Genomic DNA, 25,464 nt, shown 5'->3' with positions numbered 1-25,464 from the left:
GCCACCTCTATTTTTCTGAATGTAGAAGAGTATGTAAACTTCAGGGTTTGCTTACCTGGTATTACTGGCCAAGGCTGTGCACAGAATTTCACAGACTGGACAAGACAAGGCTGTGAAGCTAATTATGATTCTCAGTTGCTTGACCTACCCTCATTGCAGTCTTTGTGTAGATTTACAGTTAGCTGTTTTCCAGAGGACGATACACACTGCTGAGAATTACTGTGAGGCTGTCATTGTTCTTTACTTGACATACTCTGTGGGGAAGATGGATTTCTGCAGCAATTCCTCTGTACCAAGGGAAAACTACTAGCTTCACAGCTACAGGGAAAGGACAAGGCTAGGTTCAAATCCTCAGCCCCATCTGTTTGTATAAATTTTTACCATGTTTGGGTTTATTTCATGCATCACAGGTGGTGTTACAGTGCAGATATGGCCACACCATAATTGATGGTGTGTTACTGGCTAATGTAATCATGCAATCTGTTAATCTAACAACACTTGACAGATACTACCAATTTTTTCCTAGGCATACTGTAAGCCAGTTACAATTTATCTTATAATAGATGTATTGTTTATGGTAAGAATTCAGACTTTCAAATATTCATATGTTGCCTTCTTGCTCTTGATCTGAAGAGTCTGTTTTGAAACGCTGTATGCTACTTCCCTTGATAGAGCAGACTAGTTTCCAGAATTTGCTGTTTGTTCCTGTATTTTTAGCTTCCTGGGGGCTGTTGTCTTATATCTACTGCTGGACATAATTCTGGAGTTTTAGTCCTTGCAGAGGGCTCTGTCTTAACTTGGATAATTGGCAGTGCTGGTATCTTCATTAGTGATTGTGAATTTAGTTGGCTAATTTTCTAATACAGATAAATACTGTAAACAATAAATCATTGTGTTTAAAGCTAGTCACCCTGCAGCAGTTTTAAGGAGGCTGTGCAACAATTTCATCACCTAGAAGCTGTGTGTATGGAATATTGACAGATACAGTTACTGGTGGTTTTACCCCAGTCTTAACATCTGGATCCTACTGTTCTTTATTTTACCTTCACTCTCTTAAAAAAATAATAAAAAAATCCCATCTTCATTCATGATCAGCCACTGTGTTTTGCTACATGAATTGTTCCAGTTAGGTTTGGCTAGGATTGTCAGCTTGCCTCCAGCTATACTTACTCTCACCCTGTTCTCTGTGCAATAAGTTTGACCTTTAAAGCACTTTTCTAACCGCAGTTGTTGATTCTCATGTAACTGTTTTTGTGCTAGGCTGGGTTTTCTTCAGTATTAGAAAATCACGCTTTTTTATGCAGTGGTAACTTGCTGAAATAAGAGGACTGTTGAACAGTCTTAGCATGATTCATTAAAACTACTGGTCTCTTAACAGCCTAGACCTCTCTTTAAAGCCAAACTGTGCTCTGGCTCTGTATTTATGCAAACATCTTCGACTGCATTACAGTTAGCACAGTCATTACTCACACAACTACACTGAAGGAACCTTGACTACGAGATCAACTGACACTTTCCCTTTCTAATCACAAGTTTACATAAAACTGAATTTTAACTGTTTTAAACTAGCAAAGTTAATTATGGCTTCAGTTTTTCTGATGAGATGTAGAATGTTTTCCATGCTGCAAAAAGGAGCCTTTGCATGGGGTAGTTGTAGCTGAAAATGATAGCAGTGTTTAGCTGCATTTTTAACTTTTGGGTTGGGTGTGGTCCCTTAAAAAAATAGTTATGAATAATGCCTGCTGGGAGCTTGCCATATTTCAATAGATTCCATATAAAACCTATTCTTTACTATTTTAGGACTCCCAAACTCTCTTCAATTAATCTGTTTCTAGAGCTGTTATTGCCCTTCAGCCCCCAGGAGCCAGAGAACACGCATTTTGTATTGCTGTTTTTTTTTGTTAGGAGGTACCTAGGTCGGGCAGTTTTAGGAACACACGGTTACAGATCTGTAGGGAACAGGGGCGTTGCTGAGCTTATCGGTGAATTGTCAAAGGAGATGGGGGTTGAGCAGCGCTTCTTCAGACCTCGTGTACAGTGTGGCATAGTGCGCCGCATGTGAGAGCGGGAGGGGAGGAGCCACGTGGAAATCTGTTTACATGTTCTGGTTCTGTGGTGGGGCACGGAGACTGTGTGTTGGCACCCTGTGAACTTGTAGCCCTCTTCCTGTGGTGCAGCCTGAGGGTTCTGGTCTAGCATGGAACAGGCATGCTCTTTGCTCAGCAGTCAACACCCAAGCCGTTGGAACAGCTGGGTTTTTGCAAATGTTAGAGCTGTGGTCAAGGCCCGGAGATTTCCCCTTCCTTCCCTAGGGAACCTCTGGATTCTTTTCTTTTACCCATTACTTCACACCTTCCTCTTTGGGATTTTGCCTTTGCAAATGTATCTTTCCAGAGGTTATCAAATATAAAAAGGAATTCCTTTTGTTACACTACAGCTGATTAGATGGGTGTAGTGCATCCTCACCCTAGGGACTGAGAATCTGCTTCTGTATTGCTGCCTACTGTCCTCCCATCCAGCCTGAAAGTACGTATAAATCCACAACACCTGTGTGTGGAGTGTGGGTCTGAAAGTGTCAAAATGAGCCCAGGACTGTATGTACTTTTTTTCAAAAATCTGTATTTTTCTAAGCTGTGCTGGAGATCCAGCTATGGATTTTGTTATGTAGCAGAATGTATTGTGGGGACATAGAAGCTTGTTGACTCAACCTAGACTACAAAATGAACCTCCACAGAAATGGAGCTGTAATATTTTTATTCTGCTATGTTGCATGCAAGCATATGGTCATGTTGCTTTATATTTAAATTCCCAAACAGCCCATTTCTGCCCATGCTGCATCCTAGGTGGAGAAGACAGCGTGTCTTGTGCTAATACACATCCCTCACCATTTTCCTGAAGGGTGCCCAAAAGAACTAAATTTTTTGTAAGATCTCCATACAATGTACAGTATGTTTTTATATATAATATGAATAAATACATATTTTTTCATATATCTTTTCCATATATTCACATCTTTAATACATATATGAAAATATAAACTATGAGAACGTAAAGTCTGAGCTAATGCCATGTTGTAACGGAGTGTTTAAGACGAGAGGAGATACGAGTTGGGGAGAAATGGCTTTGAAAGCTTTGATGAGCCTATAGTGACAGATGAAAATCAGGTATCTGAGGTTTTTACACACTCCAGCTGTTGGCTCTGCCCTTGAGGTATTGATGTCTGATCTGCTTTATGATTCAGCTCCTGAATTCTTTCAACTTTTCAGTGTGGCATAAGATGAACGGCAACTGGAGCCGCTTAGCTTTTAGTCCAGCCTGTTGAAACTCGTGGTGGCCCAGGAGCTGATCAAGGAGGAGTTGTGACATCCTTTTGCAGGAGAGTTAGGGCAGGTGATGGGGAAGGTAGCTGTGAAAGCGTGCCTAGTTTGTATCTGCTGCTACAAACTTCTTGGAGCCCTAAAATGTAACTGTCCTTTAAAGGGAAGTTTTGGCTTTTGGCTGATACCATATAGCTTGCCAGATGCCCATACTCTTGAAGCTCTTTGATGCTAGAGTTGTGCTCTAGGAGATCTTTTCCTCCCCTTGCATCCAGCCTGGGGGGGAACTGTTTTTATACTGCCTGATTTAAAAGGAGAGAATGAGTTGCAGGTGCATATTTCAACTTTAATCTTCCTTCTGGGGGAAAATTTAATTTGAAAATAAACTGCTTTTCTTTGTAGCTTCATTGTTGCTGTTTTTCTTGCCCTATAAATGTTCCACAGAGCATCTTAAATTATATTTGGCCCTTATCTCTGCAGATAACCTTCGTTTTTCTTCACTAAAACCTTTTAGTTAATGAACAAACCTATGATGGTCAGGCAAGGTAAAATACAGCGTGCAGTTGTGTCTACTTGATGTCAGTTAGGGAAGTCTTCACTTCTCCTTTCAGCTAGTAGTAACAGAAACAAATGAAACTGTTGCTGGAGCTTCTTATTTTGTGAGACATAAAAGCCTAAGTAGCGCTGTCTTCAAAGGAAGACTGCTAGCAATGGGCTATTTCGAAGCCCTTCCCTCCTTTCTGCATTTTAAAATGAAAGTGAGAAATTGCTTCGCAGTTCTGCTCAGGGATATTTTAGATAGCTGACAAATTTGAATCAAATATATTTCATGCTTCACTGAATTTGGATGTCTTAAAATTACAAAAATAGAAAGAAGAATAATCTGCCTTTATACTTCCTCTCCCACCAAAACCCACAAAAGCGGACTGTGTTTTTTCAGTGCTGAGATACTGGGCTTCTGTAACTTCTGAGGGCTGACTTGGTCGGCCAAGATTGTAAGCCCGACAGAGGAACCATAGGCATGACTCCTAAAAGGGCAAATTGGAACAAACCACTCAAGTTCTCAGAAGGCAATAAACTGGTTGGTTCGGATAATTTTTTTTCCACTCTCCCCTATCACTTCAGAGCAGTTGAGTTCATAAACAATTTATGATTTGGTAAGCGTTATTAGTTTCTGCTGAGTGAATGACCCCCATCTGTGTTGATGACCTGTGGGAGGGGAGTTAAGTGGCAGATGTCTGTTCCATCTATTGCACTTTCAGAAAATCTTGCTGGTGTATAAAGAAAGCTTTTGATGCTGAGTGATTTGGTACTGACTAATAGATCTGAAATATTTGGGGAAAGAAAGGAATTGTTTGTATTTTTATTTTAAAATATGTGAATATGGAAGAATACAGTTTCAGTACTAAATTAAGTATTTTTTTTTTCTTTTCAGAAAACCATAGCTAAAATTGCAACATGCTTGGAACTGAGAAGCGCAGCTTTACAGGTATAGCTCTTTTTCCTATGTGATTTCATACTTTAGTGATAGGTAACTGTAGAGGTTTTTAAAGTTAGTTTAGTGTCTTCAGACATAGCCATGACTTTGGAAAACAGAGTGAACAAACCCTTGAACACTTGGACTTTCCAGGTTTTCAACACGATGCCCCAGGTGGGTGCCTTTAAAACCTTTAAGTGCTTATATGAGCATAGATGAGGGTTTGTACAGGAATTTAACCACAGGTTTTGTGCCGTTGGTTCTTTGCCTCATTTTCCTCCTTCAGAACTGATCGGTTTGTCTTCCTAACCTGGTGCAGGGGTAGAAAGATCCCTAGAGTGATCCCTGCACTAATTCAGCTGCTTCACAAATTGTAATAGAGCATGAGGAAGAATGCACGTATAGAATAAAGATTATTTTTTAGCACTTGTAAAAGCTGGCAGTGCTGTAGGCAAATGTGTGAAAATAATGAAGCTACTGCTTTTTTCTGGACTGAAAGTAGATGTCATGGGAGTGAGTTTCTTTTTCTTTTGGCACAGTCTTATCCCCAAAACAAAGGAGAAATAAGAGAAATTTCCAAAAGAGTGTGGATGGGGGAGGGATGAATCAGCTGAAGCAAAGTTTGGGTTACTGAATTTCCTTTTTGCCAACAAAGGGTGGTGACAGGCAAATTTTGCATCAAGTGACATGCAGCAGCGCTCCAGAGTACTTCATGTTGCTGTACAAGGTGCAGCAGCTGCACTGTGCTGCCTTCAGTTGTCTGAGAGGCTGGGATACAGTGACAATTTAGGCAGCATGGTGCAGCTGGACTAATGAGGTGGGGGCTGACCAGTCCTGAGGCTGTACAGCATCTGGAGAATTATTTGGTTAGCTCTGCCTGTCTCTCTGCTTTGATCTAACCTGGAGTGTTTGAGCAGCGTTGCACTTGTTCTGAGTCACTGTGTGGCAAAGGCAGGCGTGTTCCGCTGTGGGACAGCTTCGTGGGCCAAGTCATGTCTCAGAGCAACAGCAGAAGATGCAGCAATGTCATAACCTGCTAAACCGAAGAGGTGACATCATGCAAGAGCAGCCTGCCTTGCTGTTGGTTCCTCAGCAGTAACTTGGGGATTTTTATAACCTTGTGTGAGCATACTAGAACTTCTCATCCACTTTGAGGAGTGTTCTACTTGCTGAAGTTTTGTCCTGGTTTCTTAGCAGAGATTAAAGCAGTTACTGAGTGCGGTCATCTTTTCCCATTCTTCTAAGGGTATGGGGGTAGCTGCTTTACTGCACTTCTGTAGTCTTGCAGAAGATCCCTATTGACACTTGGGCAAAACCAAGCAAAAAAACCACCCATTGGGCCTTAAAGAGGCGTTGAAAACAATGGGTAATCTTAAGAGATGCCAAGGATGCAATGACACAATAGGTAAGACCTGATCCGCTGCCTGAAAGAGGATGTCCGGCGGCAATCCTCTTACTTGCACCGCTTTTCTCATGCCAGCTCTCCCACTTGTCATCTCAGAACACGCTAGTTCGGTTTACCGAACTGTTGGTGAATAAAACAGAATAAAATAATCAAAATATTACCTCAGAATAAAAAAATCAAAAACTTTTCTGTTGAGTTAGCAAGTCAAATAGGCTTACTGAGAAGCAGACGTGCTACAGACCAATGAGGAAACTGCGTCATCACAGCTGGAGAAAGGAGGGGTGGGGCTCCCTCTTCCATTTGCAGTGAACCCTTAGCTGAGCGTTTTGTCGAGCTCATCCTGTGTACTGTCATTTCTGCCAGTGTTACAGTGCTGGATATGTCTTGAACTGTGAATGCTCCTGTTGGAGCATCACTTTGCTGTGCTGATCTTGCTTCAGAACAACTTGATCGGGGAAGAACTAAACCAAATCCCTCTGTCTTTAATGTTCCTGTGTATAGTAAGTATGAAAGAGTAATTAGTTGCTTTAAAAATACTTGTCTTGCATTAGAGCTTGGAACATGAGGTAAATTTGTTGTCAATAAATGAGAAGTAATGTCCTTTCTGCCTCACCTGTGAACCTAGCCTCTCTTGGGGAGGTTTTGTTTGGGGGGTTTTAGGACATAGCTTTGAGGTAACCTGGTACACTTGAGCAAAGGAAGCATCCTGCGTGCTTATTCTAAGATATGGTAACTCTGTCTGAGGGGAAGGTGCATACTAAGGTCTAATGTAATCTTTCTGTAATTGTAATCAATTTTGTAATTATAATGTAATTTGTAATGTAATTTTTGTAATGCCCTAGTCCACCCAATCGCAGGATGAATTTAAGCTTGAGGATCTGAAGAAGTTGGAACCGAGTAAGTAGTATCTTTGTATGTTGAGTGATGTTTATCGTTGCAGTGGAAATCATGACAGCAGCATGAATACTGGCTGACCACGATGTGGTTTGACAGTAATGCTGATTTTAGTGGTTCTTCCAAGTATCTGTTACCACATAGACAAAACCTGAAGTGTATTAAGGAGTGTAATGTGGGTAACTTCGAAGTATAGTAGTCCTAAAGTTTCAGATAATCTATTCGTCTTTATTTTCAAATAAGTCACTCCTTGGGTGCTGCTAATTTTTGCACAAAATATTAATTTAAGCGATCAGTACTACAGTATATAATCAGCTGGAAAATTTACCTGCACATTTCTTATTTGAACTGAATTTCAACACTTTTGTGGTCGTCATCTTTGCAGCTTGGAATTTATTTTTTTCTGCTGAAAAAATTGAACTTGTGCTCATGGTAGCCAATCACCTGTCACCCACCACTGTAACGCTACCAGACTAACCAAATTAAGAGTCAAAAGTGAGGATGTGAGTCAGTCTTTGAAGGGTTTTGTGTGATGTTGTTTTTTCCCAACTGATCTTGGATCAGTTCTTGGTATGTCAATCCAGAAATAACTTTTTCGTGTAGGAAGTATCTATTTATCTGCTACATTTTCCTTCCCATAACACTGGCTGCTTTGTTCTCAAAGCATCCTTATGATCAGAGCTTCCACATCTGAGCAATATTGTCCTGAATGCTAATGTTTCTGCAGTTCTTGGGGAACAGGAGATGTGCAAGAGCTTCCTTTGTGCTGCCAAAAACTGGTTTTATTTTGCTCCTGTCACAACTGTATCATGAAGGGCAATGTTGGGGACAAACGTCATGGATGGGCAAGTGTTTCCGCTTCATGAATAAGCTGAGCTTCTCTGCGCTCCCATTCTCTAAGTAACTGGCACAGGATCCTACAGGGAAGCTTGTCAAGAAGCAGGGCATTGAACAGAGCTTCCTCACGTCTCTACCAAAACACAGAGTGCAAATGCTTTTAAACTGTTCCCTGAAAATGGAAAGTGAAGGTACTTTACCAGACTGCTAGGTCTGTGAAGACCATAATTAAGGAAATGATTTAACTATGTGTTGGAAGTATTGGGTCTTTCTCAACCTACATACTGCGTGTCTGGCCTCTGCATCCTCTGATCTGGGATTATTTTGTATAGATACTCCTGTTCTCTGTTTACAAGTGTTTAAAATGTTGTAATAATTTAACGACTGTGGATTTTAGACTCCATTGTGCAAATGACCTGTGAGTGACTGAATGATGGAAGAGAGCGAGGAACCATGTTATAATTGATCAAACTGTTCTATAAATCAAAGGAGGTGACTATTGAAGGGCTTGGTCAGAATCATTGTTCCGCCAACAGGCATAAAGCTTCCCTTGAAATGCCTCCTTTTCTTAAAGGCCAAAATTTCAAGTTACGGTGCAACAGTCCTGTTGCTTATCTTGCCCTCTGTCAAAGAATTTCTTTTTAGCTGTCAAAAAAAGAAAAAGTTCAACACTGTGAAGTGCACTCAGCCCACACCTCATACGACAAGCAACTATATTAAAACTGAGGAGAGTGTGTGGCCATCAGTTTTCAAAGACACCGAGTTATTTTCCTTAGAGGAGAACGGGTGCTTCTACGCTGATGTTCTTAACGCTGCTGTCTAACTTGGATTGTTATTGTTCTGGCCTCTTTCTCTCTGAATTGTGCCTTTGTTTTGTGGGTTTTAAAGTACATCTTGAATAGAGTAAATCTTAATCAGGCCAACATCAGCCATTTCATAAAATATACCGTGAAGTGTTTTAATTTGTGTGTTGTCATTTTCTCTTGCATTCCACCAGAAAAAGCTAAAAAAGTCTGGGCTGGCAATGCAAATAAGCGATTCCTTTGTTAGGTCAAGCCATTCTGTTAGGGTGGAATGAAAACAGCTATTCACACGATTTGGCTTGTTTTAATTACTTTCGTGCCTGAAGCTATCAAAATGGCTGAGAAATTTGGTTTGGGTGTTGTTATAACAACCAGGGGCCTTAGATTAAACTTTTTTTTTTTTTAATCTTGTGTTGTCAAGTTCTAACTTTTCCTATTCAAGTTTGCATTTGGAAAGTGAAGCAGTTGTCTAGTTTTGTTTGTTTATAGGATATGTCACTGAATCTTTTGTGCCAGAATAATGCTACAGGAGGGTCCGTACATAGAAATAGTTCTTTTGAGACGACGCTGTGTGAAATCGTTGCTAACACACTGAATCTCACAAATCCTTTTCTTGTGAAAGCTTATACCAGTGTTATACACATTACAAACGGATAGGCTGGGACATCCCATGTTCCTGTGTTCATCTGTGATAATCCTAGCCACTAAGTGACTAGTTTCAAACTCAGTATGTATGTACTGTAAGAGAAGTAGATACTGCGTTGTGCTGGAGAGCCTGGTATCTGAATTATTTTGTGTTGTCTAATTAAAAAGGAAAATCAGTACAGGTATCATAGGCTGTCACTAAAAATCTAAATGGACAGTGGTGGTCTCTACCAAGGTAGCGTGTACTGGTCTTACAGCTCATGTTGATAATTTCTTTTGAAATCTTTCAAGAGGGAGCCAGCTGCTGATAAAATCAATGGGATATTATCCAATGTCACAAAAGGCAGCTTCTGCACAAGAGCCTGCGGAACAGTATTTTTAGAAGATTTCTATTGGAAAAGCCACATAAATGGAGGCCCCGATGCTGGGGTTCTGCCTGTTGGTGATACACATGAAGAGCTTGCTGTGAGTTGTGTCCTCCCAGCATTACAGAGGGGAAGTGATCTTTCTCCCAGAGGCAATGTGTGTTTTTAAAAACAAAACAAAACCACAAAAAGCCCAAGCCAATCTCTTAAAGCTTGGGTGTCTTACACAGTATTGCAAGGGAGATTCCTGTTCGTTGTAACCTAATGGGGTTTTTTTCTGTGATCTGGTTAATTTTATTTAAATCAACAGAAACTTACACTTGTGATGGATGCAAAGAAGATCCTCCTTTCCTCAGAGGGTGATTGTTGCATTGCTGTTTTATTGCTTTGCTTTTTCTTTGTGACTTTGAGCAAGTATTTCACCAGGCTGAGTGCTTTAGATCCGCCTCTTATCCTGACGATGTTTAAAGGAGAACTTTAGTAAATAGCTGTATTACAACTTCGCAAAATTATTTGCTGTTGATGATGACAGAGTTGAAGGCCTGTTAAAAACTTGATCCACAGCTTTCAGCAGTAACAGGCAAAAGATTCTGGATGGTGTTTCCAGAAGTGCTCCTGAGCTAAGCATTCAGCATCCCCTTTATTACCAGTGCCACCAGGATGCCTGACTGCAGGTCTGGTACCAACACCTGTGCCTGGCTGCGGCTCTCTGGCAGGGGGTGTACGCTCAGCTCTGCCTCCAGGCAGCGTCAGGATTTTAGGTGCTGTAAAACTGCGTTTTTCCTGTGCTTGTATCAGCATTTTGTGCCCTCTAGTGATGATGGAAATGTATGACTGGAAGGTGGTTTTTCAGGGGATGTTCGCTCACACAGTGAGAGAAGTTGGTTCCTGGGAAGAGAGGAATGTAGTGCTAACCAGCCTTTGGAAGCTGGAGGAGAACCACTGTAATTTCTATTGCGTCTGTGTAACACGCCTGTGATCAGTGAGAGATCTCGCTTTACTGAGATTTTTCTGCCTGGAGCAGTTTCACTTTCTGTCTCTGGTATGATGTAGCTTTCCAAGAGCTGGGGAATTCTGAGTGTGATGAAAATCTCCTCCTTTTCCTGAACTTCAGCTGCACAGGAGGCTGACTGACTGCTATTAATTAGCTGCTTTTCTGTTGGGAGGTAGCTGTGATTCTTCACAATCGGAGCAGAAGTCTTTGGAGAGAGAGAGACTTGGCATCAGTTTAGTCTGTCACATCTCTGAAGGCAACTTCAAACTTTCTATGTATATTTGTACTGTGTCTGGCTGGAATCAGGCAGTACATAACCTCTCGGATGGTGGTACAGAAAACCAGAAAAAAAACCCAGAATGAGCAAAGACTGGAAAGACTTTTTGGGGTTCTTTCTAGTTTTCCTAAGGGATTCTTTATTCATTGTAGCATTCAGATAGTGTCCGGTAAGTTAGTGATGGAGCCCGTGCTGAGTGATGTGAATATGAAGACAGGCAGGGAAGCTCTTCTGCGTGTTTGTGTGGTCTTAACGTTGTTTTAAAACAGTTTTGTTCTCATTCAGTAGCCTCAGGGGAGATTTCCTGTGCTCTGAGAGGGCTTATTGCAAAGTGAGGCTCAGTGAGAGGACTGAGGTTTTCTGCCCCCTCTCCCCCTGCCCAGTCTGGGATACTCTCTGTCTGGTAGAACGATGTCTCTCCCTGTGGGCATTCTCTTGTAGATGTTTAGAGCCTTTAGCCGTCACAAAATGCTTATTTCTTTCCCATGCTTTTGGAAGTTTTGCTCTTGCTCTGAAGTGCTTTTGGAAATAACAGCTAAAGTTGTGATTACTAAAACCTGAGTTTCCAATACAGATGGCAAAGACATTCTCCACTCAGTGCTGGAGACTACAGTCAGGGTCTCTGGGGCTTGAGGCTCAGGTGTTGCACTGTACCTCTTCTGAATTTTGCCAGTCTGCCCAGACATCTGAGGGCAGAAAACAAGAAAAAATAAATCAAAATACCCACCACCACCACCACCAAAACCTCCTAAAACCACACGCATGAAGTAGGAAATCTCACTTAAACTACGTGTTACCAGAACGCTTGGACTCTCACGGTGGCAGTCTGAATGTACAGCCAACAAGTGCTTGTGTGTGTCGGTTCCGGAGACTTAAATCTGTTTGGAGCAGATGCCAGCAACGCCACCACCCTCCTTTCAACAGCCACCCAAGATTGCTACCATTTACCCCAGGGCCTGTAGCTTTTTCTCATGGTGCTTTTGGTGATTGCCATGTTTATCTTCCTTGTCTGTGTAGGTGATTGTGTACTTGTAATCTTGTTGGTGATTATGTACTGGCGTTGCAGTTAGCCTGTCTGAACGTTACAGCGATACGGCTCTGATCAGGACGGTACTGGTGTTTAAAATATGAGAGAAGGGTTGGGATTTTTGTATGATCTGATTATGTTTTTTAAATATTATTATTATTTGTGTGTGTGAAGACGCTGTGAGAATGGACATAGCTGTGCAAAGTAGTAGAATTAATGTTTGTTTATGGGTATGGGTTCTCACTTTTTTCCCCTTCTCTGCAGTCTTAAAGAATATCCTCACTTACAATAAGGAGTTCCCCTTTGATGTTCAGCCTGTCCCACTCAGGTAAGAGGGAACTGGGTCACTTCATGTACAGATACGTATCTGAAAGGGAACATAGCCTGGGACCTGGTGTACATCTGAAGCACTAGAATTTCAAGAGCCACATACTTGCTAGTACAGCAAGTATGCTTTGGGTAAACTGGTTGATAAAAGAACTTCTGAATTCTGTTTTTCTAGGTACCACTAAAAATCAAGCCCATGCTTTTGGTAAAATCGGGACTTGATACATCCCTACATCTCTCTGAAATTGCCATCTCTTGGGTTTAGACTCTGTGCTTTCTATTGGGCTGAGGTCCTGCAATCTGTCAGAGTCTGTAGGTACAGGTAGTAGGTATTAAGAAGTATGAAATGACATTAAAATGTGTTGCCTCTGCTCTGTACTCAGACACTGACTTGTGAGTTGAAAGCCAGATGATGTGTGATCTTGAGTCTCATTCTTCTTCCTCTTGCTTTACAGGAAGATTTTAGCACCTGGAGAAGAGGAACACTTGGAGTTTGAGGAGGATGATGAGGAAGGAGGAGCTGGAGCAGGGTCTCCAGACTCTTTTCCTGCTAGAGTTCCAGGTAGGGGCTCTAGGCTTGCCATGCCAGCCCATGCAGCACGTGTAAGTTCCGTCTCTGAGAAGCCCCTTTCTCTACCTGTGATTTCAAAAGCTTGGGTGAGGAGCAACAGGCTAGTGTAAACTCTCATACTGTATTGGAGAACCACAAAGGTGGCCCGTGGATATTTTTTCTCAGCAAACAATATCTTACTGCAAAACAATTCTGTGGATAACCTGTGAGGGTGGTACCATCTACTTCAGATAATTAGCCTTTATTCCTTGTTCAAACTCAGTATTTTCATTCCATGCGCTTTCTTAACTGTACTCTGTGAAGTGTTTCAAACACATTTAAATCTAAATTGTGGCAATGTTTCTCCTGCAAGGAGCATCACGTGCTGCTAGGGATGTGATAAGTTGTTGCTGGTTATTTTTGTGTTGCATCATCTGATGAGACAATGGCTTAGACTAAAGCCAAGCTCTGAGAGGATAAAGGGGGGTGGCTTTGGTTTTGGTAGCTTAAGTTCTTGTCCATGTGAAAGCTCTTGTAGAACTGGGTATATCTACAGATTCTGGAGAAGGTCTTCCTGTAACTTCAGCTTTTGACAATTTATCAGGTAAAGGAGTAGGATGTTACAACAGAGGTTCTTTAGGTTCCTGGTGTAGTTTCTTTGCAGAAGAAAAAAGTTTCTGATTTCAGAGCGGGTTGGCAAACTTCGTATTTCAAGAAGGTGGTAACAAGTAGGGAAACTAGTACTGGAGTTATGGTTGAGAGCGCTGGGGTGTTGCATTACTTATGCCTGGAGAAAACATGTCTCTTACCTTAGATTTGACAAATGCATGCTACTGAGGATGACCCCCGCGGGGGGTACTGCTGTAGATACGCACAGTCTGCAGTCGTTTATGCTAAACTCACAAACATGCCATAATATATTGTGATAGTTTATTGCTGACATTTACTATCTTGATCCTTCTTGTTCACCGTGGTAAATCCACTTATGAAGATGCATTCTGGCTGTCCAAAGCACAGCAGAGAGTCCTTGGGTAGCTCTTGGTATGGTGGTGAATCAGTGAGGCCTTGACCATTCCCACAGTGCCAACGGTTACCCCTGTGCAACCTGTTAGAGCCGTATGCTTATAGTGGGCGTAGAAGCTGTGTACGTGCCTAAGAGGAATCCAAGTTGATGATAGCCAGATGAACTTTACAGTTAAATCATTTTTAAAGAAGGCGTGTAGCCAAATCAGAAAGAGGAGAGGTTTGGGGCATATACTTTCTTACAGAACTATTCCTTGCTTTTTAAGAAGAGGTGAGAGCAACTCCTGAACTTACAGATTATTTACGTTGCCATCTACTTAGTAAACAGTGTATCTGACTTCCCTGATTTTTTTTTTTGCATTAAGGTGATTTTGTGCTATTTGAACACAGAACTTGTTTCCCCATTGAATGTAAAGTACCGTGGTGTTTCTTACCTGATTAGAGGTTGGTCTGTTGTTCTTTCTCTGTGTGATAAGGTTTAATCAAAAGCAGTTTGCAGCCTTCTGGGGCGAGCCTTGTAAGTAAAGTGGACTTTGCATGCTGAATTGATAGGACTGTGTTGCACTTTTGCTTCTATATGCCTTTAATCTGTAGTGCATAACTATGTTGTCTAACTGATCATGGTCTTGTCTTCTACATGCACGGCTTCATCGTTATCGCATTGCACCATTCATCTAACCCAGGAGCCAATGAAGGTATGATAACCTTTTAGTATATACAGTTATTTCTTTGATCATTTTCACGTAGCTGTGATGTTCTTCATTCAGCTCTTAATTTCAACCCTCACAATACAACCTTTGGTAACAATCATAGTACTAGGCATCCATGCGATCGTCATTTGCCTTCAGTACCAGAAAAAGGAAAGGTCGTATTTGGTGACACACCTTATCTAGCTCTTTAAAAGTCCTACTGTGCTAATAACGACTTTCTGACTTGCAGTGTAGCCGAGGGTAGGTGTAGCTAGATTTTTAGCAGAACACACTTTTTAATGGGAAATCTTACACGAAGAGTACTTAGATAGTTAAACTTCTGTGCTGTGTGGAGCTGAACCGCCCAGTGGCTTGATGCCTCTAACAGCAAAGGGTTCCTGCCTTTCTCCTGGTTATATACTTCTATATTCTAGTGCTGTGCTGGCGATGGATTCTTCTGTGAACCGTTTCCATTTGTGGATGCAGCAGGAGACTTGCCACTCTTCCCCCTTTCTCTGAATCGGGGTTTGGGAATGGAGACTGGCTGTGTCCTGGTGGCAGTGAGCTGTTGGGGTGGCTCACCTTTGTGTACCCGAACCACGCTTGTGGGAGGACACTTCGTTGGTTTGTAGGTGCTCCCTTCCCCCTCTGGCTGTGATGCCCTGTGGTTGTGTCTGAAGTGGCTGGCACTTTTCTCGTGCAAAGCCTCAGTGTGAGCCTGCGGAAGGCTCGTGGGTCCAAGCCGTGGTGGCGGCCTGGCAGTGACGTTATACCCCTGAGGGCTGGCTGTCAGCCGATGGCTGCAGTGCGAAGTGACTGCGGAGGCTTTGGCCAAAGACCTGCGCGGGTGGTTGTGGCTCACATGAGACGTGTTACGGTCAGCTGCTTTAGTCCTTTCCTGCTTGGCTGTTCCTCCTGCTGAGGCTGAAAGGAAACAGTGTTCCTTGGAGACCGTCTGTCCTGCTGTTCTCATACCTGCTGGAAATGAGCTTGACTCTCCTGTTGATTGCAACTCTGCAATTTCATGTGTTCTGCAAAGCATTTTTCAATAACATAGTAATTTTTCTTAAGCCACTGTTTTTATAATAAATACCAGTCTGATGCATCTTTCAGGTGATTTTTCTGTCAAGTATCCCATCACTTAGTTCTTTTGAGGATGGACAGGAAAACTGAAGGTTAGAGTTGTTCTTGGCTCTTGCGGGCGTGCTGTTTTTAGGAGACAACTGAAAGATGACAGAGCAAAGTTCTGTGCCAAAGGGAAGACAGGCTTGCTCCTACCTTCATTTAGATTGAAATAAGAGCTCTTGTCTTTCAGCATCTGTTCAAGAGAGACAGCAAGATTAACTAGGGTGCGTATGCTGCTTTGCAGAAATGGGTGCTCTCTAAGTTTGCTTTTAACATTTCTTACACTACGGTCAGGAGCCTGTCCCATTACTTCAGAATGGGGGGTTGAATTCTGTTTGATAGGTTATGAGGTGTCTGCAGACACAGTACCTTGGAGGTCGTGAGTCTGATAGTAGCCAAGATGGGAAATACAGGAACGTACTGCATCACAGATGTGATTTCGAGTCTTGCTGATGGTTCTGAAAGAAGGACTGGGTGTGGGAATGCTCACAAAATCATGCTGAAGCTGTGGCTCTAGTTCTAAGAGCAGTATACATGGTCGTCTCTTGCAAAGCCAGGACAAAAACTCCTTGGTTCTCCAGCTCCTCAAGCAGATCAAGAGGAAAAACAAGTATCAAGGAAAACCCGTATTTGACTTGTCAAAGGAAACTATTACTTTGTGTAGATTTCAAGCCTTGGGATAACATGGGATACCTGGTTTTTTTGGTTTTGTTTTTTTTTTAAATTAGAAAACCAAAACTTTAAATCAAACTTGCTCATGAGTCTAAGCATTTTCTGTCTTGGTGCATATTCATCTAATACTGGAGAGAGGCTTGAAGCCTGACAGTCTTTGCTAAAATCAGCATGAGGAAAACTACTCTGTTGATGACAGAATCTCATGGCTTTTAGTAAGTTTGAAGTTTGGATTTCTTGCCAGCTGCACAGTTTTCCTCAGCACTGTGAGGATTCGTTTATGCTGACTGTGAGGTTTTGGTGCTAAATGTTCTTGATGCAGAGCTGGAAACTCCTTCCTTAAGGCAGAAGGGAATTTGGGGGATGCAAACGCTATTTTTTTTGTTATCCCCTTTAAGCAGAGGCCAGTAGGACTTAGATAATTAAGAATCTCTCTTCTGGTTCCCTTATGTTCAGTGGGATTTGCAGCAGTGCCATTTGCCTCCTTATTCTCCCAGTCTAAATATTCAACATGAAGCCAAGTCATGTTCAATGGGGTGGGACGACTGATTAAGTGTCTGAACTTCCTGCAACTGCAGATTGAATCCAGCCTCCCAAATTTAATCCTTAAAAATGATACAAAGTGATTTCCATGAGTACATTATTCTGCATAAGAGCAAGAAAGAAACAAAGCTCCTCTCAGTTCTTATGGCATTATTTTTTCATGAATTCATTTGACTTGAGGCAGCCCTGGGGTTTTTTGGTGGGGGCTTTGAAATCTGTCACCCGACGTTGTGTGTCTGTGCACACAGACTTGCCTTTAGTTCTGTGTACTCTGTTGGGCTTTGAACCCCCTAAGAACAGCATCTTCTGTGAGGGATGATGGGATGAGCAAGGCCTCTGCTGTAAAATGACACAAAGGGTTAATAATATGCTTTACTCTTTCCAGGTACTTTATTACCCAGATTGCCATCTGAACCCGGGATGACATTACTCACCATCAACATAGAGAAAATTGGTCTGAAAGATGCTGGGCAGTGCATTGATCCTTACATCACAGTCAGTGTAAAGGGTAATGATGTCTGTTCCTGGCTCCTCATTTCTAGTTTGGAGAGTGTTTTCTGAAAGCTGTACTGATTTTTTTTTTTTTTTTTTTTTTTTTTTTAACAACCTGCTGGGAAAAATACTTGTTGGTACTTGGCATTTTCTGTTGTGGACTTAAGGCTTCTGCTTTAATCAAGGGTGGAAAAAAATCTGTGTGTGAGAGATACTGGGAGGTGAATCGCTGCAGGGGACACTCTCATCTGTGTGCTCCAGGGTGCCTGCCCCATGCTGGGAGCTAAGTACCGGTGACTTGGAAGACTGTGGTTCTCTATTCCAGCTTCTTCAGCTGACATTTAAGTACAGACCTGTTTGAATTTCTTGTACTCCCCAACACATATTGGTCTCTGGGCTTTCTGCAGGCGGTGAACCAGTCTGCTGACTCCGTTCTTGCCCTGTCATTAAACTAATTTTTTAGTAAAACAAAGATCATCTTAACAGTGCTTAAGGTTTAGAGGAACAAGTATGAAGCTGGGAAGCAAAGCTTGCAAGTGAAATAAAATATGTTTTAGCCTTGGCACTGAAATATTTCAGCCAAAGCCTGGTGGGCTGACAGCCTCCCGTTCTGAGAGCCTCCGTGAACCTGTAAGAACCACTTTCCCTGTCAGTCCGGGACAGGCAACATAAGGATTTCTCACTGTTTCTGGTGACAACGTGGTTGATACCTGTTGCTTGAGGCTGAGATTTTTGGTATTCAGAGTCTTTCTAAGTGGGACCATCTGCCTCTTCCTCATTTTGCATTTCATAGGGGGAAGCCCTGTGGTCAGAGTTGCTTATCCTTAACCTGCCCCGCTTGACATCTGCTCGTCTTTACAATCTTCGGAAGTGTATGATTTTTTTTGTTTATCATACAAAAATCTGTAGCTGAGCCAACAGCCTCTAGCTATTTTCAATTGTGGTGGTGACCTTGTGTGTATCCTTTTCAGATGTACTATTGGATACCAAACGCAGGGATAAAATACTTGTTAGACGTGCGATCGGGTGCTTCCTCCACCAGACAAGTTCTCTGGCAGAAGTAAGGGTCGCAGTATTGAATGTCACTTAAATCCCAGTGATGTTCTCAAGTGCTGACCTGCCAAAATACCTAGACAGAAAGTTTTACCTAATCCTGCTTCCTGTGATGGTTTTTTCCACTTCTCTCTGGACCTCTGAGGAGTTCACCTGGTTGGGATGGAAGCCGGCGCGTGACTCTTGCCTTCCCCAGCTGATTGAAAATGCAAAGAGGCAGTTCTGTCATGGAAACATGCGGTATTGCTTTGTTTATGGTGTTGCCTTAGGTTTGCAGCATTATTTTTAGATTGTGTAACTATTCTTCAGGCTCCATTTCTCTAGTCATTTGTGGATCTTTCTTTGCTTCTAGTATGCCAGAAAGCTGAGGGGTGGGTGACTTCAGTGGTGGGGCTAGCTGGATGCATGTGGATTTAAACAAGTTTAATTCTTTCATGCTGAGTTTCTCTTGGCCAGCAGGAAAATACCAGCCCTAACAGGGTTCTAACACTGGATCCTGGAACTTATCGGAACTCATAAAGCAAACATTCGTTGTTCTTTGCCATTGAAGTGTTTGTCTTTCTTAATTTCTAATGAATGGTTAAACTGTTGCTTGCCTTCAGGGCTAGCTCTCATTTCCTTTCTGGAGCTCGGGGAGGCTGTATATTGCTAAGCAACGTTAGAACTTTCCCAACAAGTCTTTCTGTTAACATGTGGCGCTCTATTTGCAAGCTCCTATAAACGGTGGCTGCCAAGTAATGATGTAGAAAACAGGATCAAGAAGTGGGACAGGGGGGACGGCCATCGCCTAGTCTGGTAACGGTGACTTTCTGTACTTGGTTTCTCAAGATTTTTGGTGAGGAAAAGTAACTCTGGGAAGTGATTTTGTCCCTGTTAGGAACCTGAAGGTGCTTAGTAGCTGTTTTCCTTGGTTCTATACCAGACTGCTCTTCTGCAGGCTCGGGGAGAGCTTTGTTCCTGGTGCAATGTCGGTGGTCCCAGCCCACTCCCTGGACAAAGTGCAGGGCCCCAGCCTCAGCCCGCACCCCGAGCGCGAGGCACACGCTCTGTACGTGTAACCTTGGCCGTGTCGTTAGCAACTTGGCTCCACCTGAGGGAAAGGGAAAACTGATGAGAGGAGAAAGAGGACAAATGTACTTTTATAAACAGCAGAGGCTTAGTGAGAAACAATGTCGTCTGCGGTGGCTGTGCCTGAGCAGCACAACATGAGAGCCGGAGTCCGACCCGTGGCCCCACCGTGCTTCTGCCTGTGGAAGACCCCAGAGGAGCCATGCGCGTGGAGCCCAGGCAGCGACGCAGGGCGCACACAGCTTGCAGGAGCCGTGCCAGCTGCGCCCCGCAGACCCCGCGTGGAGGGGGCAGCCTTTGGGGCGTATCCCGTCCTGCCGGTTCAGCTAAAGGGCTGAAGCCCTGCTGGAGTCCCGTTTGCAAAGGAATAGAATCCTGTGCTGGCAGGAGAAAGAAACGTGCTCTTAAAAAGAGGGATAATTCCAATTTTTAATTCTAAATGTTGTCAGAACTTTACCTGCTTTCATGTTGCAGTCAGCAAGAAGATGCACTGACTGTGTGTGAGGGAGTGTGATTTCCCCTTTTTCTAAATGCAGGGGGAAAATCCAGGTGTGCGTTAACTTGTGGCAATATTAGGAGTGATTCATCAATCTTTTAAAGCAGGACCTTAAAGTCTGAGAAGCTTGTGCCAGTCTCATGCTGTGTCTTTCCTGCAGATTTGAATGGGATAGACCTGACTCCTGTGCAAGATACTCCCGTGGCTTTGAGGAAGGAGGACACGTATGTCCATTTCAATGTGGACATTGAGATTCAGAAACACATTGAAAAACTAACAAAAGGTACGTACTGTCAGCGACCTGAAACAGCACCCAGGGGCTTTGGAGGCGTAGGCACTAGGCTGCTCCTGTCCTGGTGTAATAAACAGGCTGTGCCTGAGCTGCTGCTGCAGGGCTCGAGATCCAGACAGGGACAAAAACGGACCTTTGCGTCCTGTCCCTTTCAAATCAGTCATGGTGATGGCTTGCAGACAAGAGGGGAATGAAAAGAGATAAAAATGCAGCAGTCTGCTCTGCTACACAGGTAGTGAGCTGCTTTATCGCTTTCTTAGTCACTGGACAGACCGTTACCTGGCTATGAATAACTGAGTGAAGAGTACGAGCTCTTCGGACTGATGAGCATTGCAAGAGTGTGGTGTGGCTTTTGAGCTAATAACAGATGTGTTGGAGGTGATTCCCTCCAGTGTATGCAGAACATCTTAATGGCAGATAAGTTTTCAGTTAACTACTGGCCGTAATTGCTAACTTTTCTATTAAACCATTTTCCACTCTAGGTGCAGCTATTTTCTTTGAGTTCAAACACTACAAGCCTAAGAAAAGGTTTACTAGCACCAAGTGCTTTGCTTTCATGGAGATGGATGAAATTAAACCTGGGGCAATTGTTATAGAACTGTAAGTGACTCGCAATTAGAGATGCCAGTGATGGAGGAAATGAACTAGACCTCGGTTACAATGTGTGGCTTGTTGCGTCGAGGAAGGTTTCATGGACTTGTTAGATCGACCTCCACAAGGAATATCCTCCTTTTAATAAGGAAGGGAAGATAAAATGCTTTTAGGCAAATAAAATGGCTAGAGACCCTTCTCAAAAACTAGACTTATTTCTGAATAAAATGCTCGTGTTTGTAACTAAATTTTATATAAAGTTAACAAATCTGTACGGGAGGTTTTAATTTTAACCTTAGCTTAAGTATCAGATCAGCTGTATTAAAAAAAAATAAATCAACTTGCACAATATTCTGGTACAGAACTTCTCTAAAGGAAATGTGATTTGAGACACGGGATACTGATTTGCAATTGAATTTTTATGAGCATTTCGAAGCATTGTTGGGTGGCCGTCGTTTTTTCCCTGCTCTAAGTATACGGAGAACTAGATTAGCCAGTTATGCTGCAGTGGTTTTGATGTGCATCCCAGCCTTACTGTGTGGCTTAATGTCTGAGCGAGGCTTTTGAGGTGTTTTTTTGTCAGGAAGAGGGTGAACCTTGCCATTCTGGGCATCTCTAGCAAGAGTGCTTATCTGCTAGCTGGAGTGCTTCTAAGTGTTGTGTAACTGATACTGCATCTCCTTTAATCCAGAGTATTATGTTGGGGATTCTCCTTGCAAAAACCTTACATTCCTTTGAAAATGGAAATCTTTGTTTCGTTAAAATCATAATCCAGAGAAAGTACTGGTTTGAATTTCTTCCTGTAAATCTGCTCATTATTCTTGCTTCCAGTAAGTCTGGTCGGATGTATTTAAAAGATTACGGTAATAAGATCTGTACCGGACAAGCTTTCTACTATGCTTTCATCTTCCTACACAGCCATTAGCACGTGGATTAACTTACTTTCTTGTGGTTACAGGTACAAAAAACCCACTGACTTTAAAAGGAAGAAATTGCAACTGTTGACCAAGAAACCACTTTACCTTCACCTCCATCAAACATTGCACAAGGAATGACCCTCGTTGTGAGACTTCTGTGAACTGAACCGCGAGTCACGGTAGCTGTGTGTAGTAGCCTTAGCCTTCGAGGGGCGGGAGAGCGACTGAATTCATGCCAGTAGGTCAGACGGGACCATCACACGCTGCACAGCACTGCGTCAGGGTCAGAGGCGAGCCTGCCACTCGAGCGCAAGATTATTTTTTTCAGTACCTTCCAGAAAAAGTTGTTTCCGAGAGCCCTGAAATACGTTGACTGCTTTTCCTAATTTTGCTGTTCATCACTTTTTATCTTAACCATTATTAGCCTTTTGCCTCAACCTCCACCCCAGGCTGGAGACTGCCCCTTTTGCCAAACCCGTAGCAATAAAGACGTGGCAGGCCGACTAGCTGGTGACACTTGCTGTGCGATTGTAGTTCCTCTCATCTGCATTTCGGAGTCCTCTGGAGGGGGCTGGGGGGCAGAAGACTGGGAGAAGGATGGGGAGGCGTGGGACGGAGCCTGAGGTACCGCAGGTGGTTTAAAGTGAGAGAGAGGAGGGTGCTGGGTCCAGTGGGATGGCGGCAGAGGAGCTCCTCGGCCAGCTGTTCTGCTTTGGCTGGGCCAGGAGGACGACTGCAGATGAGAACACCGAGCGATGATTGTGACAGCTCTGCCCGATCCTGTGCGGAGTGTTGGTTACGTGTTACGGTCCTTTCGGCCACCACGGCTCCCTCCTCGAGCTCCTCCTCCTGTGTCTTGTCCCAGAGTGATTTGCAGAGGCGGGTGGGGGACAGAGAGGGGGGACGGTGGATGTTTCACCATTTCAGCAAGAGCAGGACAGGCCCCTCGGTGCTCAAGCGTCTGTTTTCCAGAGCTTTTGGTAAAGTAGGTCTGGCTGGCAGGTTGACTCCCTTTTCACATGAAACTGCTGTTCTTACGGAAACTGATAGTATGCGGTCTTCTGCATATTTTGTGCAAGTCTGGAAACTTCCTCTAAAAATTACCTTTTTATGTAAGTAGATAGGATTATCATTTATTTTCTATATTTTTGATTTGGTGTGTGTTAAGCTGCAGGACATTGGCTTATTTTGACACACTTGCATTCACCTTTTGACCTAATAAAGGGACAGAAGTAGAACCCAGTCACATCTTTCATATATTTGTGTGGATATTTGATACAATACTTTAAGGTTTGATACACTTCTTGCGTATCTAACTAGTGCCTAAATACTCTGCTATGCTAACGGAAGACCCAGCTCCCAGAATAGTGCCAATTATTAGGTTTATTTTAAACAGTCGGGCCGCAGATGTATCACCAGTTCCTCTTTTCTGTCATGTAACCCCAAGACGTTACATCATGCTTTAACAGCTGTAACACTTTACGAGTGTTACTTGTCCTCATGATACTTGTCCATCTACAGGCAGGTGTTTGGTGTTCTTGGCTCTACCGTACTGATTAGGATAAAAAGCTGGTTTTGAATGTCCTCATCTTCTTGCCTTCTTCCCTCTGTTCTGGTATAACTAGGGATGACTTTATTTCCGTGTTACAAGAAAGCAATGCTTCCTCAGCTTCCCCTGTTGGCTGGGGACAGCGGGGGAACACAGTTGGGTTTTCCTCTTTATGGGGCTTTGCCGTACCCCAGTGGCATTACAGCTGACGTGTCGAAGATCAAGCCCTGAAAAGAGAACGCTGCCAGTTATGGAAATAGCTCTGACTGCAGCATTAAAAAAGAAATAAAAATCATTCTTCGGACTCTGCAAAAGGATAGAGCAAAGGATTAGTCTATGGCTGCAAATAAAGCCGCGCATGGTCGATGGCTGCGTTCCCTGCTGGCGCTGCCTGGCTGCCTCGGGTCTCTTTCTGACCTTCTAAGAACCTGCAGCACCGAGCACCCCTGGGAGCCACGCAGCCTGTCTGGCTCAGCAAGGGCCGATTCTGGGGCTCTGTCATCGTCCAGTGTCCACCAGTGTCACCTGTGGCACAGTGAGAGCGCCGAGGTCAGTCCTGGGTGGCCCTTGTGGCACCTCCTGGTGCTTTTCAGCAGGGCCATCCCACCCGGCTCTGTGAGTGCTGCGTGGGGTGCACACGGGAGGAGGTGCTGCGTGGGGTGCACACGGGAGGAGGTGCTGCGTGGGGTGCACACGGGAGGAGGTGCTGCGTGGGGTGCACACGGGAGGAGGTGCTGCGTGTCACAGAGCCCGGGCTGGAAGGAGGGATCCTGCACGCACAGAACCCAGCTTCCCACACAGGCGTTCATCAGCGTGGGTGGCGTGAGCCGCTACACCCGTCGCCCGCTTCCAGTGGAATTACAAGCGCGTTGTTTCAGCTGCCTGCCTCGACTCTGTCCCAGCTTGTACGTGTCTCTATTAACTCCAGTTATATGAAACGTCAACTTCAAAGTATTTTTGTTAAATACACAAGTAGAGCTTTGTATTTAACTGATTGTGAATTAATGGCTTTAGAGCGTGAAATGCCATTTTTAAAGTTTCTTCTATTCTTTGTGGGTTTTTTTCCTGTGAACTGTCTTTCACTGAAAGGACTACTGCTCCCCCCACAAGCTCTTGTAATGTTTTACACTTCAGTGATGCTCTTGTCTTTCATCTTAAATCTAAAGCTTAATACCTGGACTGGAAGAACATAACAGCGCGAGGGCAAGTTTAATGGCTGCTTGTCCTCCGGCAGTAAAGCTGTAATGGCCGTTCTATAGGGTTTTTTTATTATTCTGGGTTGTTTCCCCTCTTCTTTCTCCTCCCTAAGCTTTCCCTTTGTACAGAGCACTTCTGAAAAACCTTGGCCTCTAGATAAGTGGCCCCGCTATGCCAAATAGTACATACTCATCCTTGTACGAACATTTACGTCCTTTAACATCTACCAGTGTAGGGTGTGTTTAAAGCTATTCAGTCTTCTGTGTGTGCAAAGTGAGTTAAAGCAATACAGGTTAACATGGCTTACATACACCCATGCTGCTCTACAGAATCGTTATTTTTTTGTTAATGTAAGTGAAAGAGGCTGTGCAAATCCAGCCTTACTGCTAAGGAAGCTGAATCGGTCTTAAATACTGAATAAGATTAAAAACACGGCTCTTAAACTTTGCTTAATGCTGCAAGCCAGTCTTGAAAGCAGAAAGCAATTATGAAACTTCTTACGTTTCTAGAATGGCATAGCATTCCCTGCACTTCCCAACTAACCGCACAGCTTCGGAAAGGCTTCCGGCTCCGTCCTGCCCTTCAGCTGAGGACTCCATCGCCCCGTGCCCTTGTTCCGTGAAGCCAGGCCGTGACACACCAGCCTCCTTCAGCGGAAGGGTGATGGAGTCGCTAACCTGGCAGCAGCAGCAGCAGTTGCCCAGCCTTGTTTCAGTTCCTGACCTCGGCCATGGCTGTAGCACTCCGGTTGCATTACTGAACCGATGTCCTTCCTGACCAAAAAATGGCACTGAAACAAAGCCGTCAGCGTTTAGCAAAAGGAATTTTGCTTTTTATTA

General features: G+C 43.5%; 1 protein-coding gene across 4 annotated transcripts in view; it reads left to right on the top strand.

The window, feature by feature from the left end:
* AIDA (axin interactor, dorsalization associated) overlaps positions 1-22,393 on the top strand; it is a 28,475-nt gene extending 6,082 nt beyond the window's left edge. Inside the window, exons 3-11 of one of the 4 annotated variants that reach the window (XM_055816330.1) lie at positions 4,753-4,806; positions 7,042-7,096; positions 12,306-12,369; positions 12,824-12,930; positions 14,625-14,636; positions 17,356-17,478; positions 20,240-20,362; positions 20,854-20,971; positions 21,921-22,393. In XM_055816330.1, the coding sequence (XP_055672305.1) occupies positions 4,753-4,806; positions 7,042-7,096; positions 12,306-12,369; positions 12,824-12,930; positions 14,625-14,636; positions 17,356-17,478; positions 20,240-20,362; positions 20,854-20,971; positions 21,921-22,017 (753 nt within the window). In that variant the 3' untranslated portion in view covers positions 22,018-22,393. The remainder of the gene's footprint in view (positions 1-4,752; positions 4,807-7,041; positions 7,097-12,305; positions 12,370-12,823; positions 12,931-14,624; positions 14,637-17,355; positions 17,479-20,239; positions 20,363-20,853; positions 20,972-21,920) is intronic. The other 3 variants (XM_055816334.1, XM_055816331.1, XM_055816333.1) reach the window with 3 other exon arrangements.
* Positions 22,394-25,464: the final 3,071 nt, after the last annotated feature.

This window comes from Falco peregrinus, chromosome 11, assembly GCF_023634155.1.
Source record: "Falco peregrinus isolate bFalPer1 chromosome 11, bFalPer1.pri, whole genome shotgun sequence".
Taxonomy (NCBI): domain Eukaryota; kingdom Metazoa; phylum Chordata; class Aves; order Falconiformes; family Falconidae; genus Falco; species Falco peregrinus.
The sequence above is the reverse complement of the archived record's forward strand: the minus strand, read 5'-3'. Positions and strand labels throughout refer to the sequence as shown.